Below are 16,781 nucleotides of genomic sequence, written 5' to 3'. Positions count from 1 at the left end.
GAGAGCGAGGACAACGGGGTGGGGGCGAGGGGGGGGGGGCAGGTAGTGGTGGGGGGGGGAGCAAACACCAGAAAAAGAATCAGCTGCGTGCCTGGGCAACGTTGACGGAGCTATTTGTAAGAATGCTAAATATCATCCCAAATTGAGCCACGCACCACCAGGAAGTTCACCACCCTGCAAGCTGTGGGTTACAACACCAATCGGGATCAGCATGGTTGCCTATGTACGGTGCGACAGAAGTTCAGCATACATACTGTACATACCTACAGGAGTAAACAGACATTATTAATTGGTGATTTTCCAGATTGTTCCAGATTGGAGAAGTTTTAGGGACGAAGGAATTTCAATCCTAATCTCATGATGAGTCTTGGCGTGAGACAAAGGACTTTAGTGCCACATCTTGGATCGCAAGGGATAAAGACTGATTTAAGCAGAACAATCTTCAATTGCAGATACTTAATAAACACTTTTAAGACAAACTTAGACCAGAGTGGAACAACCTGTAATGATCGTGGAAGGTAGCCAAACTGAGAATGGAGGTCAGTGGTAACGCGAGCGACTCGTTTACAATAAAGCAGAAGGACATATGGAAGTCTGGGTCTAGACTATTGAAAGTTGTGGTATGAGCGTTTTTTTTTTAAGCCACATCTCCATTATCGATAACTGGCATGACGGTGGGTATGACAAGTGAGCGGTGAGTGCATAAAGAGAAGCACGTGCTTCTGATAAAGAAGTGCAACTCATTTCAAAAACTTTAAAATATATTAATATTAAAATTCAGGTTGGAATGAAGCCTGATATTTCTCAGATTTAAAATGTTGTTTGATGGTCAGTCCCACAAAGTGAATTGTACAGGTATTGAGGACCGAGGCCTGTGAAAAATTAAATGATTAGTTTCACTTTCATTTCACAGGAGACTGAGCAAAGTCTCATTCCACTGAAAAAAAATCCAGTTGCAATGGTGGTTGGCCATCAGGTACTGATGGAACAGGCTTGTATTACTACTATAATAAGCCAGGAATGTGTGTGTGTCCCGCGCTTGACGTCACTCCACGAGCCCCCCCCCCCCCGTGTGACGTCACTCCACATGAGGCCCACCCCCCCTCATTAATATTCACGAGTGGGTGGATGTTTACACTAACGCAGAGGAAGGTCGAGCTGAATTAAATAATTGATTACGCAAAGTCGCTTCAAATATGACGTTTCTTTACAGAAAGTGACGGTAAATCAATATTCCCAGCAGTGCGTAACGTCACTGCAAAAGAGCCCCCCCCCATCATTAATAATCATGAGTGGGTGAATCACATAAGAAAACCTAAATGTATATCTTTAATATTTCAGCTTCCGTCCTAGGACGAGCAAACAGAATAGTAAATTCATGTCCAAGGCATGGAAGCATAATTTTTAGTGGGTCAGATTTCAGGGTGAACAAGTGTGGACTAAGCACTCAACCTTGAGAAACCCACTTGCAGATTGCGGGAGACTGTCGGAGTCTTTCAATCTTGAGATAGGGGGATGCGATTATCTATTTTGCGTAATGCGATTTGTAATGAACAAAGGCAGTCGGATAGGTTATATGAACATAAAAAGACATCATTTAAAAGGGCCATTAAGAGCAATATTGCAATGTTGACCTGACCCAATAGCCACATTGTGGTGAGTTTAGGAAGAGGCCTGCTCTCTAAGCAGGAGACAATGTGTTTGCTATGATTACAAGTTTTTTTTCTTCTCCACCATATTCTCTAGACGTGGACACTATTTACAGCTTCACCTTCATGTGGAAGGTTTACATGAGCCAATTAGCAACCCTTAGGTCCCAAAGATAGTGACAAAGCACGGTCAAACACAACGAACAATAAAATGCCATAACCATTAAATGTAAACGGGACATACGGGATAGAAAGGGTAAATGAAATATTTGCAAACAGATGCCGTTGAGGCCTAAAGAGCTTGCTATTGATTGAAGTTATTGTTAGTTACATCCTGATGAGAGTGGTGCTGGTTCAAAACATGGTTGTTATTTCCCCTTCAGGAGAAGAGAGTGTTTGTGATCCAATAAGCAGATTGCACAGGCTACGTTTCTCTTCATTTTCAATTAAATTCATTTGGTAGCCTACCTGCACTGCCATCTGGCCCTTTGCTCACATTGCACGACAGCACGAACACACAAGTGGCTTCTCCAGGCATTTGGTGTGGCCAAAAGCACGTGATGTTGCCACAGAGAAGAGGGGGCTACAAGAGTTAGGGGGCAAAACTAAATAAGTGTAATTTATGACATGTGAAACGAGGGTAAATATAACTTGTTAGTCATACTGTCGCAGTCGGTGCTGTCGTTTGCCTTTATATATAACCCCGGTAAAAACTGATGCTATTTCATGTATTTGTCTTATCAAGGATAAAATATATACACCGCACAGCAAATTTTGACTTAAAACTTTTGTGACTGCAGGAATTCATATTCCTTGGTTCTTTCAGTAAAGTCACATAGATAGAAAAACTAAAAGTAAATAAAATAAACTATGACGTTTCGATCACAACACCAGCGATCATCATCAGAGGGACGATTGCTTGGGTCATGATCGAAACGTCGTAGTTTTTAATTTTTTCTTTATTTACTTTCATTTTTTCCATCTAGGTGACTTTGCCGAAAGAACCAAAGAATATGTTCAGGCCAGTAAAGTACAACAGTGCACTTTGTGGCCAGTAGCACCGTAGCATGCCCAGCTGGACTTGTTTCCTTATTGCTGAAATGACCAAATTACTAGTTCCTAATTTTCGGGGTTCTGATGACAATTCCGTTGGTGTTGTGTGTGGCAAGGATTGCAATCCACCAGGCTCGGGATTTCATTGCAGCGTACCAAACATTACACCACCGCCCACGACCACTTTTTGTTTAGAATAGACTACAGTACGGTGTTTTTAATTCACTGTTGCCAGAAATGACACCCATTTTTGTCATTGCGGTTATTTGACCATACTTCACCATCCTGATCAGTGTGTTGGAGGGAGGTGATCCCTGGACCAATTCAAATAGCACCTCTCACTGATGTTTGTCATATCTAAGAATCAAACTCAGGTGGTTTGTCATGGGACCTTATTGCCCGTATCAAAGTATGAAAAATAAGAAGAGGTTTTACCCTGATATGAGAATAGATTTTCCCCTTTTTTCTGGCAACAAAACAGGTGGTAAGATGGGAAAACACCAAACTGAAACCTTTTACAAGGAATCATGTCTGCATTAACCACAATACTTGTGGTCAGAATGCAAACAATAAACACTCTGATAATATAGGCAATGTCTTTAAAACTGATTGGCCTACACCTAAAACCTTCTTTATGGCCGAGTCTCACTACCAGTGTTAGACCACAGAACGCCAAAAGGCGAACAAAACAAAGACAAGCCACGTATCGGAGCATTTCGCATGATATAGCTGCTCACCCCAAGCTATAAATGCTCTGATATGTGTATTGTGTTTGTATTGTTTAACTTGCATACATACACATGTACATACACACGTTGCTGACCTCGTCAAGGAGCATAAATATCCTGCGAACTCCTGTCATCCATCGAACAAAGTAGAGTTACTGCATCGCGTGCTTTCAGATGCGCTTCTGTGGCCGTCTGGAACACTTCCTTCCGATATTAGGAAGCGACTGGAGCTACGCACTTTTAAATCTAGATTTAAAGCTCATTTCTTTATAACTTATTTTTGTGTTGTTCTACTTCCCCCGCACATCCATTTAGCACGGTTGGCTACGTACGGCGCGAAAGAAGTTCAACGTACATACACACACACACACACGTACGTACGTACCAACGCGGCGCGAGCGCGTGGAGAGGCTCAGCGAGTTGAGCACCTCGTCCTCGTCCTGCCCGTCGATGACGCGGCACTGGCGCAGGTACGGCGTGAGCCGTGCGGGGTCGATGACGCTCGTGAGACGCATGCGGTGGTTCTCCACCTCATCCCACAGGTGCGCCTCCAGCTCCTCCTCCCGCAAGTCGGCACCGAGCATCTCCGCCGCGGACGTATCCTCCACCATCCCTTCCATCCCTCCGCCCAAGGGGCCGCCTGCTCTTCCGAGACCACCCGCCCCTCCGGCCATCCCACCGGTAGAAATGTATTCCCGAACGTTCACGCCACTAGCGGCGGTCCTGCCGGCCATCTCGCCAGTGGAGAGGGTTTCCCGACGAATCCGTCCTCGCACCGCTCCTCTGCCAAGTATCCCGCCACCTAAGTGTACCCCAAATATCCCTCCCCTAGCGTTGCTCGCCATGGTAACTCCACCTTGAGTTGGTTCGCTTCCGGCCATGCGTTCCTTAGGTGTGCAATTGCCAGTCTTCAGCATCCCTAATAAATGTACTGGTCAGAAAAAAAAGAGAGACAGAGAGAGAGACACACACAACATACGGTCAATGCAAACTCAAGGTGCGTCCCATCACTTACCAAAAGCGCTCTGATGCGTACACGTCAAAGATCGGTGTACAGCAGCAAAGTCCCTGGTGCGTTGTGGCATTTTGGAATCGACCAACAGGCGAAAGCAATTAAATAAAATGATGAACTGACAAACACGTCGACATAAAACAACGACATAGTAGGTATGTATGGTGAACTTCTCTCACACCGTACGAAGCCAACCCTGCTGATCGGAGCCGGACTGTACACATCGAAATGAACACAGTACGCAGACACAGAAATCCAAATAAAAGCATGAAATCGATGGACAAACAGACAGCCATCCTGACTAACAATTGCCAATTAAAGACAGACACACACGCGTACCGACTGCCAGATAAAACGTCACACCCAGACCCTCGAAGTGAACTCGCGGAGCCGGTTTCTCGCCCGGGTGGGTAATTCAACCCGAGCCTCCCGCGTCTGCGATTCGAATTGAGTCGCGAATGTTGATGGGGGGGGCGACAGGGCCGGTTGTGAAAATTCCACATTTTCATCATGGCACCAAGTCCGTTCCCGTCGTGACGTATCATTTGAGAAAGAGACACTCGCGCGCGCACACACACACACAAATAAATCATCATCAACCATGGTCAATCCACTGCTGGATGAAGTGCCCACACAAAAAAACCTATTTGGTTCGGTGTGCCTCGAAGATCGAGCAAGCTCCAAAGATTGCGAGCTTGAGAGAGATTGAGATGAACTGCGGCACTGTCAGACTTCATGAATGCATTGGCCGCAAATGTGGCTGAAATGCAAATGGTTCATCACGATCACCTCTTAAGCGCTCAACATCTGCAGTTTGCGTAACCCTGGTGCAAATGCGTCAGGCGAGCGGTATACATCTTATTTTTACCGCGTTATTTCCCGATTTTAGAAACCGGTCTTACTTTAAATAATTGTCCATACAGGTTGTTTTTGTTGGGTTAGATCGCATAAATGTGTCGTTAAACCCCACCACCACCCGACAGCCAATTCGTAAGGTTTGTCAAGTAAACAGAACATGCCAATTGTCACTAGTACAGCACACCGGTGTGTTGGAGAGTAAATCCACATTTAAAATGTGAATTATATTTCCTGGGCTGCATCACCTTACTTTGTTCTTTTAAACTACAGTACATGTGTTGCATAATCCTAATTGTTGAGCATTCATACAAATTGAAACAAAGCATTCCGAGAAGACTTTATTGATGTTAAGAGATTCTAGATTTGAAGCTTTCGGGACTGCAAGGATTCATACTCTTTGATTTTTTCGGAAAAGTCACGTAGGTAAAAAATAAAATAAATGAAAACAACTCCATTAAATCACGACGTTTCGGAGGCAACACAAGCTTCCGTCTTCAGGTGGAACCGTTACAGCCAAAATCACTGTAGTAAGTGGGGGATGTTAAGAGAGCTAGATAAAAAAAAAGTTAATTGAACCAGAACAATTATGGTGCTGTTATTTTCAAATAAACTCTGCCTCAGGGGTCCCACAGACCAGTGTATATCTGAACCAGTCCCAAACCTGGATAAAAAAAAGAGGGAGGGTCGGGTGAAAGGTTGCTGATACTTCTGCCGTGAAGAAAAACAAAAGTAATTCCAATGCGCGTGACGACCACAGAAATGACGAAATGTGCAGAAACACCTACGGGCACATCTGCCTATGGGTCGTGATGATTCATTATCAAATCCGCAGCAAGATTGCGGATTGCACAATGCATCATCATGATTCATTTGCATCATTAGGATTAATTTCAACATATCCTGTAAAATATAAACACAGTATTTCTGCATTGACAGCCGAAACGGCCTCGTACAATTAGTTGAACAAGTGTGCGGGTCTCAAACTGCGTGAGATAACTAAAGTAGCGAGACGATGCTGAATAAGTGATTTACCGGCAGGGCCTCGTGGAGTCTCAACACATTTCGGGTGGCTCCACTTTGAACTGTTTGGCCCAAAAATAGTGTAAAGTGTTTGTAGTGTGTTAATGTGGGAGGGGGGGGGGGGGAATCAAGAGTTTAACACGTTGTCATAATAGGTGTTTTGGGTTAGATCGTGGAAATATAAATTTGTCGTTAAAACCACCACCACCCGACACAGCTAATTAGTAAGGTTTGTCACGTAAACGAAAAACATGCCAATTAGTTACTAGTTCAGCACACCGGTGTGTTGGAGAGTAAACCCACTACAACATTTACAATTAAAGTAACCATGCCGTTTCACTGTTAATTACAGCTTCGTCAGGCGACAGCCAGAATTGTAGATAAATATTCCTCCTGTTTCGATCTTAATGTGATGTCATCACTTGCCAGCCAATCAGGTGCAGGCTGGGGGGGGGGGGGGTTTAATGTAGTCATATAAATTACAATGGTTAACTATTGTTGTTTGGGTTTTTCACAGTTAATCAACATACATAATTTATGCACACCATGCCTGCTCACAGTTAATCACCATCGACGTATGGCGACCTGTATTAGGCATGCAATTAAACAGTGTATTACTTAATAATACGCTTCCAGGCAGCACTAAGCCTAAAACAATCAGAACGGTAAAAACTATATTTCTCTCAATCTCAATAGATCCTATAATTTATCTTTGCAAGAAGTAACTAGTTTTGCAAAAAAAAAAACCCTCAACGTTATCAAAATCACCCGAGTGTCATTGTTGGCACGATAATATTGTTCGCGAAAGCCTACGACTACACGTTAAAGCCCTCAACTCGGTACATTTCAGGGTAGAGAGGGAAGTGGCGTCAACACATGTAAGATCTCCTCTATATAAATATCGACACTGCCAGCTGTATTCACGCTCACGTCCGCATTTCTATATAAGCACTGTACGAAAACCACTAACATCCCGCCCACACAGTCGCTCAAAGTGAGACTTTCCACGTGCCAGCATCTCTCCTCGCTCTCCTCACTCAACAGCGAACTGATCCTTTCCCACATCAGCATTGTTTTCTCTCCAGATGAATAATATCGTGCCTACAATGTAGCATGCAAAGCATCGTGCATTAGTAGACGTAGCCTATATGGTGTGTGTCTTTTGTGCCTCCTTAATTTCACTTCATTAGTGGGGTTTTTGTTTTACAACAGAGACCATCATTTAGTTTTATTGTCTCTTGTGCAATATATACAAATGTATAAATCTAAGCAGGCGAGCTTGTGCAACGGGAAATTTTAGTTGTCTATGGGAGCCAGTTAACAACATAATTTAAAGTATAAAACAAGTGACAAACGGACCACAGCGTACTTTAACCTCACTGATCTCTGACTAGAATGCATTCATTTACTTACCAACATTAATCACATGAACATATATCCTCAAAATTTACAACTCGAATGTCGATTTCATAACTTCATCACGAGTGTATTCAAAGCGTCAACAACTGGCTGAGATTAAGCACTGTAGGAAAATAAATTGATCATGTGGCATTTGCATATCAAGGAATGATGGTAAAACATCCAAGTCTGTGCCGTGTTTTCAAAAAGGCACTGCACGCACTGGAGAAGAGGGCCCAGCCAGTAGACTCGAGTTTCAATCCACTTGTGAAACAATGCTTCCTTAAACTAATTTAAACATCAAAGGTTCAAGGGGGAAGGATGGTAGTTTGATAGGAAGAGGATTTAATTTGGTAAACAAATGACTCTGCATGGCAGTATTGCCTATTTGACTCGATGTGAAAAAGCTTGCAATGTTTCTCGGGCAAGGCATTTTCATTTAGCAGGGGATTTTCAAGCATAATGCCAGGAGGCTTTCAATCTGACGAGCAGTGGCGGCTCCTGCAAAATCTCTCAGGGGGGGCAAATGTCTGGATGATTGATAAGGATAAGGTCCACCCATGCAATGGATAAATTAACAGCTTAAGCATGTAAAGGCAACTTCACTTCTTTAATATTAGTGAAAAATAAAGTGACTCTTACAATACATCTTGTTTGTTTCTATACTCACTATTAAAACAAACCACTCAAGTTTATTTTATTAAAGATTCCACTAGGTGGCCACAAATTATATTGTTGGATGAAACGTGCTTACGTATGATGACGTAAGCACGTATGATGACGTAAGCACGTTAGGGCGAGCCCTCCCGGAAGCCATAGAGAATGCATTGGAGCGCCCCCCGGTCGAAAAAAAACGTCTTTGAATGTAAGTCTATGGGGCCACTCGGGGCGATTCTCAGCCGGAGGGAAATCGCCCAAAAAGAGGCGGTACTCCACAGAACGTAACATGACGCTGATTGGACTATATCCAGAGGTACAGTGACGGCTAGCGTGACTCTGTGGTTCAATGACATTGGTGGTGCGTCGCCCAATCGCCCTAATGAAGAAATCGCCCCTGCTGACGAGAGACCTCTAATCAAACCTAGGAGGGCCTCGGACAAGCTGTGCCAGGCAGAAAGATATCTTGGTTTTGAGTATGCAGAGAAACGGCTGTTTATTAAGATGTACTCGATGCATTTTGAACTTCTTTCGCACCGTACGTAACCAACCGTGCTAATCCGGCTTGCAGGGGAAGGACAACAAACTAAACACAAAAAGCAGTTCTAAAGAAATGAGTTTTCAATCGAGATTTACAAAGTGCATAGCTCCAAATATCGGAATGAAAAGTAGTGGACCCACCTGGCCAGAGCCATTACAAGAGCTGTTACATCACTATTTACATAAAATAATGTTTGTCAATTGTTGTAGACACATTTGTGTCTATTATATATACATTTCTTATATTATTTGGCATCGAGTCTGCATTAACCACACATACTTGTGACAAAACATGCTTTGATAATATATAATGAATATATATATACATACTATATGCATATGGCATTATTTGGCATCAAGTCTGCATATATCAAGAAATATATAATATATATCAATGCATGTTTGTTTGCATGTTTTTTTCCACAAGTATGTGTGGTTAATGCAGACTTGATGCCTTGAAAAAGGTATCCATTTTGATGTTTGACATCTTATTACCTGTTTTATTGCCAGAAATGGTAAAACATTCTCATTTTTCATCAGGTTAATGTACGTTTCCCACTCAGCCATGTTTGCAATAAAACCACATCACCATTTTACCACTGGCTAAATAATGTGCCAATTGAATATAACCCAGAATCCTTCTTTTAGAGTTCTCAGAAAGAAAAACTTTAGATTTCTGATGCAATATTGAAATAAATTGGGACACTAATTAGGGCAGCACAAGCAGTTGCTTCTGCATCCTGCTACGTTTTAATTTTAAAATCATCCAGAAGGGAAGCAAGACGAAAATCGGTTTCGCACTACCACAGGTAACACACGCAGGACACGTTATCATATGATTACAATACAGTGCACGTATATAAATTACATTTATTTTCAAATGCCAGTGATTGTGTCCAATTCGCAATACTAAATCGGGACTGCCTACCACGTGACGTTGCAGCAAAGCCTGAAGTGTCAGCGAATAAGTGCGCATTGCTTTGAACGCTGCATTTCTCCAACTCATAAAATGCATCTTCTTGGTACTTTCGGTAAAGTCAAGTAGAATGGAAATAATAAAATAATAAAACTAAAACATAATAAAATAATTATTTTATATAATAAAATAATTATTTATATAATAAAATAATTATTTGTATGTTTCATTTTTATTATTTTGTATATGTTTTACCCTTTAGTTTATTATTTCCATTCTACGTGACTTTACCGAAAGAACCAAGAAGATGAATCCCTGCAGTCACGAAAACTTTAAATCGAAAAAAAAATCATAAAATGCAGTTCCGTACTGTTTTCCTGTTTGCCAGTTGAGCAACCTGCCATCAAGTACTGCTTTGATCCGTCTTATAAATCCAGCAGGCCTATGTGCCACGATGTACCTTAGAGCATATTGAACACGACTGATATTACCGGAAGACAAATAGCCCCACGTTATCACCGACACAAATATACGCAAGTGTGCCAGTTGCACGTGTTAATGTTTGTGTTATAGCTCTGTGTGTCACAAAGGAAGTTGTCCTGAAAAAAATTGTTTTTGTATTGCTGAAATATGTTCAGTGCACTGTACGAGCTGACTTTGTTTTTATCTTGGGAGTGGATCTGACCAAGTGCCAAGTCACACCAGCCTCACACAACTTGGCATGCTCTATATTTAGCCATTTATCACGAATCGAGATCGCTGGCTTCTCATTCAGCGCCTGGTCGCCCAGGTTCAAAGACTGCAAATCGAGAGAAGGAAATTACAAGTACTGTAAGTGCCAAGGTGCAGAGTTATGGCTCTCTTTTTCAAATTACCAGGGTCACAGTTGGCACTTTGTGTAACACGTGATGTAGGTAGCAAGCAACATGCTCGTTGTTCCTCTCAAGCCACTGCTGGCAGAAGGCCCTCCACACTTCCACACTGACCAAACATCTCGCAAAAAGTGGGAGTAACCCACACTTTTCCTCAACAGCACATGACCAGCCAATCTACTGAATGCGGTTTACCCATTTTAGTATACTGCCAAGTGGTCAGAAGCAGCGGGATTTTAGAAACTTGCACCATTGTTTCTCGACTGCCGATTGAACTGGCTACCTTTGGATTGCAAGACCAGTGTGTGAACAATGACACGCGATTCAATATTGCATACAACTGAATATTTTATATGCCATGCATGCATATTGCAAAATAGACCGTCTCAAAGAGCTCTCATTATCATCAGCCATTTTCTATACACTGTTGGAGGACCTCTCCCACGCCATCTCCCCATGGTTCAGTGCGACCACCATGTAGTGCCCTCTGCTGGCAAAGTATGCCCACAGCAGCAGCCTATGACACCTGTTTTATGGAATACAACACCGTGTTGTACATCGTACATGTACGAATGTATCACATCCACATTTACATGTGTACGCTATGTAAACAATACTCTAATATAGAGGATGAGGTTCCTGCTATGCCAATGCCAAATTCTGGCTGGCCCCAGCCAGAGACAAGAGCGACCCCCCCACTCTCTCTAGACGGAAGTCTACTCATCCATGCTTGCATTGACAGAGTTGGGACCACAAGACACATCACAATCCAGTACGACATTTACGCGGACCACTCAACCCCCTGGCAACAACACGCATTCGCTTATCTGTCAATACTAGTAATAAAATGATTAATATTACAGGAACATAACATTTTTTAAACGCGGCATAAGTTTTTTATAAGTCGGGGGAGGGGGACATTTAGATTTTAGGGTTAGGGTAGTTTACGTAACTTATTATTCGTTATTACATCTCATAAGAAAAACTATTCATTCATGTCGGAAACAAAAATGGATACACGTTGTCACTATTTCGGGATCAACCTGTGCGTTTGCATCACAGCCCCGCGGATCACCGGTGTGGAACCATGGACCGCACTTCTGAGAACCACTGCAGTCCATTCCACTCTAAGTGTATTTATTCAGCATGGTAAATCAATCGCTAAAGCCTCATGACCACGTTAAAGACGGGAGACGTTTTACAACGGAATCACGGGTTGCAACAACGAAAGCAGGACACCGTAATGTATCGGTGACTACTGCAGGTGTGTGTACTTTCTAAATATATCGACACACACTACTGCTTATGTATAAAATGCCCGTAATCTGCCCAGCCTAGTCAGATCTCAGAAGCTAAGCAGCATTGAGCCTGACTAGTAACTTATCGATGGGTGGCCATGATGCTGCCCGCAACCCACATGCAGTTGGCGTTGTGGGCAGCGCAGCAACATCCACCGTCTTCCACCTGCTATAACCAGCATGGTGAAGTATGGTCAAACAACCATCATCCGCAACGCGTGGGAGGCCCTCATCCAGCAGTGGATTGGCTAAACAGGCTGGAAACATGTACAAGACCTACAACGCACTTAGACGATGCGTGCCATTTAGTGCGGTATTATAGAATCAAATTGCTTTTATCTTTAAAGCACAGGAAACGTTTAGACAGATTAGCAGCAACATAGTGCTTATGCGATGAAACGCCCGGTGTTATTTGGAGGTATATAACAATATACTGACGATGGAAACTTAAGTTAAAGCACTTCCGAAGCATGTTCACCAACAATGGACGACACATTTCCGATTACCGAATTATCTGAAGCCGTGCTGGGCCCTACCAACCTGCACTAAACACAGCGTGGTGAGACGTAAGCAGAGAGAACCCGCCGTGACTGACAACGGCATGGCAAAGCCTTCATCCAGCAGTGGATAGATTCTGCTTGTATCCTTGCGTACGAGGGCAATATGTTCAGGAGCTAGACGCCAATGTTGAGGTTTGCTCGCCACGACGAGAGGGCATCAGCAGACACGAGTTGGTGTCGTTTTGCTATTTTACCTCCGTTGAAGCAGCGTAAGCTACAGTGGTTCACTCTATGGCCCAAAGTGTTGTAGATTGACCGATAGACGATCTACGTATTCACCCTAAACTGCACCGCGAATACAAGTCGAGTTGCACTGTGTCGTGTGTGTGGCACCGTTTGCCACTGTAGCGAAGTAGCGGCCCCTTTGAATCGCCTCTCGTAAAGTTATATTTTGCTCCAAAGGTCAAACGGCGCCCAACAATAACCTCATTTACGCACGAACGGGCGCTTCGGATGAGCACGGCGTAGGACACGGAGACGTCCCAACACACAACACGCGAAGCGCGCGCCACTCCGCAACAGGTCAATGACGGCGGACAGCGACCAGCGAGCTCACGCGAGACGCGCGTTCACCTGGAGAGGCTCACCTGGGGAGGCTCACCTGGGGAAGATCACCTGGGGATGATCACCTGGACATGTGCGGCGGCAACGGTGACGTTCACTCGTCCCGAGAGCGCACCCGGCGAGCGGAGTTGGGTCCCAGCCAGCCTTTGTCCGCTGAACACGTAGCAAGGCGACAAACACAATTTAAACTCGTCAACTATTCAACAGGTGAGTTGAAAGGACTAACGCATGTAAAAGCCAGGCTACGGGTTGCTGCCTTGGCTAACACAGCAGCAACAACAACAACAAAAACGCAGCACAAAGAGTAGAATACAATTACATCTCCCCACACCTACGAACGGTAGGTCGGTAGGTAGGTAGGTACAACGAAAGCTAACAAACACGTTTCCAGCGCGGGCACAACGCTCACAAAAGGGATTGTGAGCCGTGCAGGAGGAGGGGTCTCCCACTCGATGCTTCCCCGCCCATCATATACTCACTGCAGCTCCTCCCTTTGCTTTCAATTCCCCTCCCCCGACCCCCACCGGGTTGCTTTCAAATGCAGGTCCTCGTTCAACTAAGGAGAGGTTTTGGCTCTCTCTGCTGGTCTGCACAGGGCTACTGGAAATCGAGCGAGTCCGACCCTGCTGATTAGACGTTCAGTGTCAACGCCTGTCTCCAGAGTGTTCTTGTAATGCCCCTAAAATTACGCACTCCCATCAGCTAATTACGCCACTCTGTCTTATAACTTACATTGCAGCCAAATGGAAAATGAAAGATAAGCCACAGCGTGATTGTGGGCCATTCAACCCAATCTATGGACCAAAGGGTAAACCACCGTGTTCTGTGCTTTCTCGACGGAGGGAACAGTAAAAACACATTCCTGCGGAGGGAGCTGGTAGGAACGTTGGGTTTCTCGGTCAATGGCCAGGGTCAACGGCGGCGTGGTGTATTCCGCAAATATGCCCGACTGTGAGGGCGGGCACAAGCCGGCGTGAGTAGGTTAAACGTTGAGTTTTATAAGGGCACCACGGGGTGACCAGCCCCTCCCCACCCAGAACCCACCCAGCCCCACCCTCTCCACCCAGCCCCTCCCCAGCCTCCCCACCCAGCCCCTACTCACCCTCCACTCTCCACCCAGCCCCACCCATCCTATTTTTGGAAGCACGACGGACGGACGGACACAACAATCCCCTGTGGGCTGGTGGAACCAGGTGGTTCCTCCCAGTACTATGACAAGTTCTGTCCTTCAGCACTCTAGTGGCTATCAAACAGACCTCGCGACATTGGCATGCAGCTCCTGGCCATATTGTCATCCGCAAAAATGTAATGGCGTCAACATTTCGATGGCATTCTCGAGTTACGTTTTTTATTCCAAATTAAAATTTCCAAAAGCACTCCAAACCGGTTGGCTCTCACTGTTTGGTTAACTATTTTGATATTTTATCCTTTAATAATCTGCCAAAATACTGCCGTACGTACTCTGTACTATGTTTCCAGTTGTATCTCTCGCACCATTGCATAACTATTATTATTTTTATTCGGTGAACTTGTACAATATTTCTGGTTTACTCACGTCCGTCTGTAGCCCAGATATGTCGCCTTTGTTTTTTTGTTATTTACTCATTTCCTGTTGTTTGTTTCCATTGGTTTGTATAATGACTACGTCAACAGAACATCAGAGATGGTTAAGATTTTCTCTATATATATATTTGTGGCTTTATTTTCGTCAGTTTAATTCTCGGAAAAGATATTGTACTATACTATTGCCTTCAACAGAATTCTGCCTCGTTAAAATAAATTCACTGTAGTAGTAGTAGGCAGAACGAGTAATGTACTGAGCCTGATGTAGTTAGAAAACACACTTTTGAGCCCTGTCGACAACGAGATTCTTGACAAAGCTGACCGATTAATAATCTTTAATGCATTAAAAAAGATAATTTACCTTGTATATGCAGAACACATGCCCGCGGGGTGCCCATGTGAGGCAGTACAAGAAGCAGCTCTGTGACTATGCTCTGTGTGAAGTTTGGGTGTCGTTTGCATGCGTGTGTTGTTTGCGGACATTCTGGATTCCTTCCTTAATTAAACATGTTACAATAGGATGAGGTCAAACATTCCATGCCTGGAAAGAGCTCTGAGACTTAGTCATGCTTTCATTGGGCTCAATAAGGTATGGAGTCAAGACATATAGGTTGTGAAGTTATCTTTGTGGACCATTGAGTGTTATCTCCTTGTGTGCGTGTGTTTTCTCTGAGTACTACACTTTCCTCGCATGTACAAAACATCTATTTGAAACATACTCTGCAGTCTTAAGACTCTTAGATGCTTACCTGGATATATAATGTCATACAAATTCATTACCCTAATCAAAATATTGTGAACATACGGGTATTGCCCACATTACTGCCATAGTTTATGGTTAGCACACTGGACTTGCAAATCTAGAGGTTCCTAGTTCGATTCCATTTTCAGCGCTGCAGTTGCAGCAATGGTGCAAGTTTCTTAAATGCCCTTCCTCTGTCCACCTAAAAGTGTGAATTGATATGCCATTGTGAGTCGACCAGCAGGTTATGTATGGTGGGGTAAATTGTGGGTACTGACACCCCTGCCAAGATGTCCTGGCAGCGTGGAAGGGTAAGGCCAAATACCTTTTATATTGGTAGGAACCCACTGGTTCCACCAGCCCACAGGGGATTATTGTGTCCGTCCGTCGTACAGGGAGGGGCTGGGTGGGGAGGGGCTGGTCACCCCGTGGTGCCCTTATAAAACTCAACGTTTAACCTACTCACGCCGGCTAGTGCCCGCCCTCACAGTCGGCCATATTTGCGGAATACACCACGCCGCCGTTGACCCTGGCCATTGACCGAGCAACCCAACGTTCCTACCAGCTCCCTCCGCAGGAACGTGTTAGGGGCTCTCTGGAGTTCACTCGAATATAGCTCTTTCCCTCGAGCATGAGCTAGGTGACATCTTTACCTTATTTTTACTGCAGGTAGGAGAGCTTCCATACTGGGATTCCACCATTCCACTCCTAAAAGCTCCCCTTTATCATTCTAACTCCCTCAGTCATAGATGGGTAGCTCTACACCAGTGACGTGCGATGAGGTCAATGGCTGGGGAGGCACTGGCTAGTGTCAGAGCCAGATTCACACACTGAAGGAGGCGTGGTCTCACGGAGGGGGGCGTGGTCTCATGGAGGGGGCGTGGCCTCACTGAGGGGGCGTGTTAGACACATCTCAATGAGGCAGATGTGATAGCTGCCTCCCCTGGTGCTTTTTCATTGTAGCGAGCCTAAATATCTTTATACACATACGTGAAATAAGTTACCTGGAGTATGGAAGGCGAGGACATGAAATGAAGGGGTCTACAAACATTATATTGGTGACATACTGAGATCGTAACAAGCACGCGCTTATTGCCCGCGCTCCATCCAGTTACTGAGGGGTTGCGCAATCAGAGGGGAGGCTGAGCTCGTCGCTGCCTCACCTCTCGTCTCTCCCTGTATTTGCAGCGGAGCTCCGCAAATTTGGCGATTTTGACTATAAAATGATTGGAATCGTACAGAAATGACATTTATAACACAGATCAGTGGAAAAATCTTAATATTTATTTTATTTGATTATTCTCTTTTTTTACTTTTCGTAACAGCTATTTTCATTGGAGTATGACAGGTG

General features: G+C 44.3%; 1 protein-coding gene across 5 annotated transcripts in view; it reads right to left on the bottom strand.

The window, feature by feature from the left end:
- The window catches only part of CARD11 (caspase recruitment domain family member 11), a 70,147-nt gene extending 56,591 nt beyond the window's left edge, over window positions 1-13,556 (bottom strand). For 2 of the 5 annotated variants that reach the window (XM_061569681.1, XM_061569686.1), the window contains exons 1-2: window positions 13,149-13,522; window positions 3,816-4,361 (exon numbers count right to left, since the gene is read on the bottom strand). In XM_061569681.1, coding sequence (XP_061425665.1) covers window positions 3,816-4,347 — 532 coding nt within the window. In that variant the 5' untranslated portion in view covers window positions 4,348-4,361; window positions 13,149-13,522. Of the gene's footprint in view, window positions 1-3,815; window positions 4,362-13,148 lie in introns of all 5 variants that reach the window. The other 3 variants (XM_061569685.1, XM_061569683.1, XM_061569682.1) reach the window with 3 other exon arrangements.
- Window positions 13,557-16,781: the final 3,225 nt, after the last annotated feature.

The sequence above is a fragment of the Lethenteron reissneri genome, chromosome 44, assembly GCF_015708825.2.
Source record: "Lethenteron reissneri isolate LAM-NWPU_2019-01 chromosome 44, ASM1570882v1, whole genome shotgun sequence".
Taxonomy (NCBI): Eukaryota; Metazoa; Chordata; class Hyperoartia; order Petromyzontiformes; family Petromyzontidae; genus Lethenteron; species Lethenteron reissneri.
Note: the sequence above shows the minus strand (reverse complement) of the source record. Positions and strands in the feature narration are given on the sequence as shown.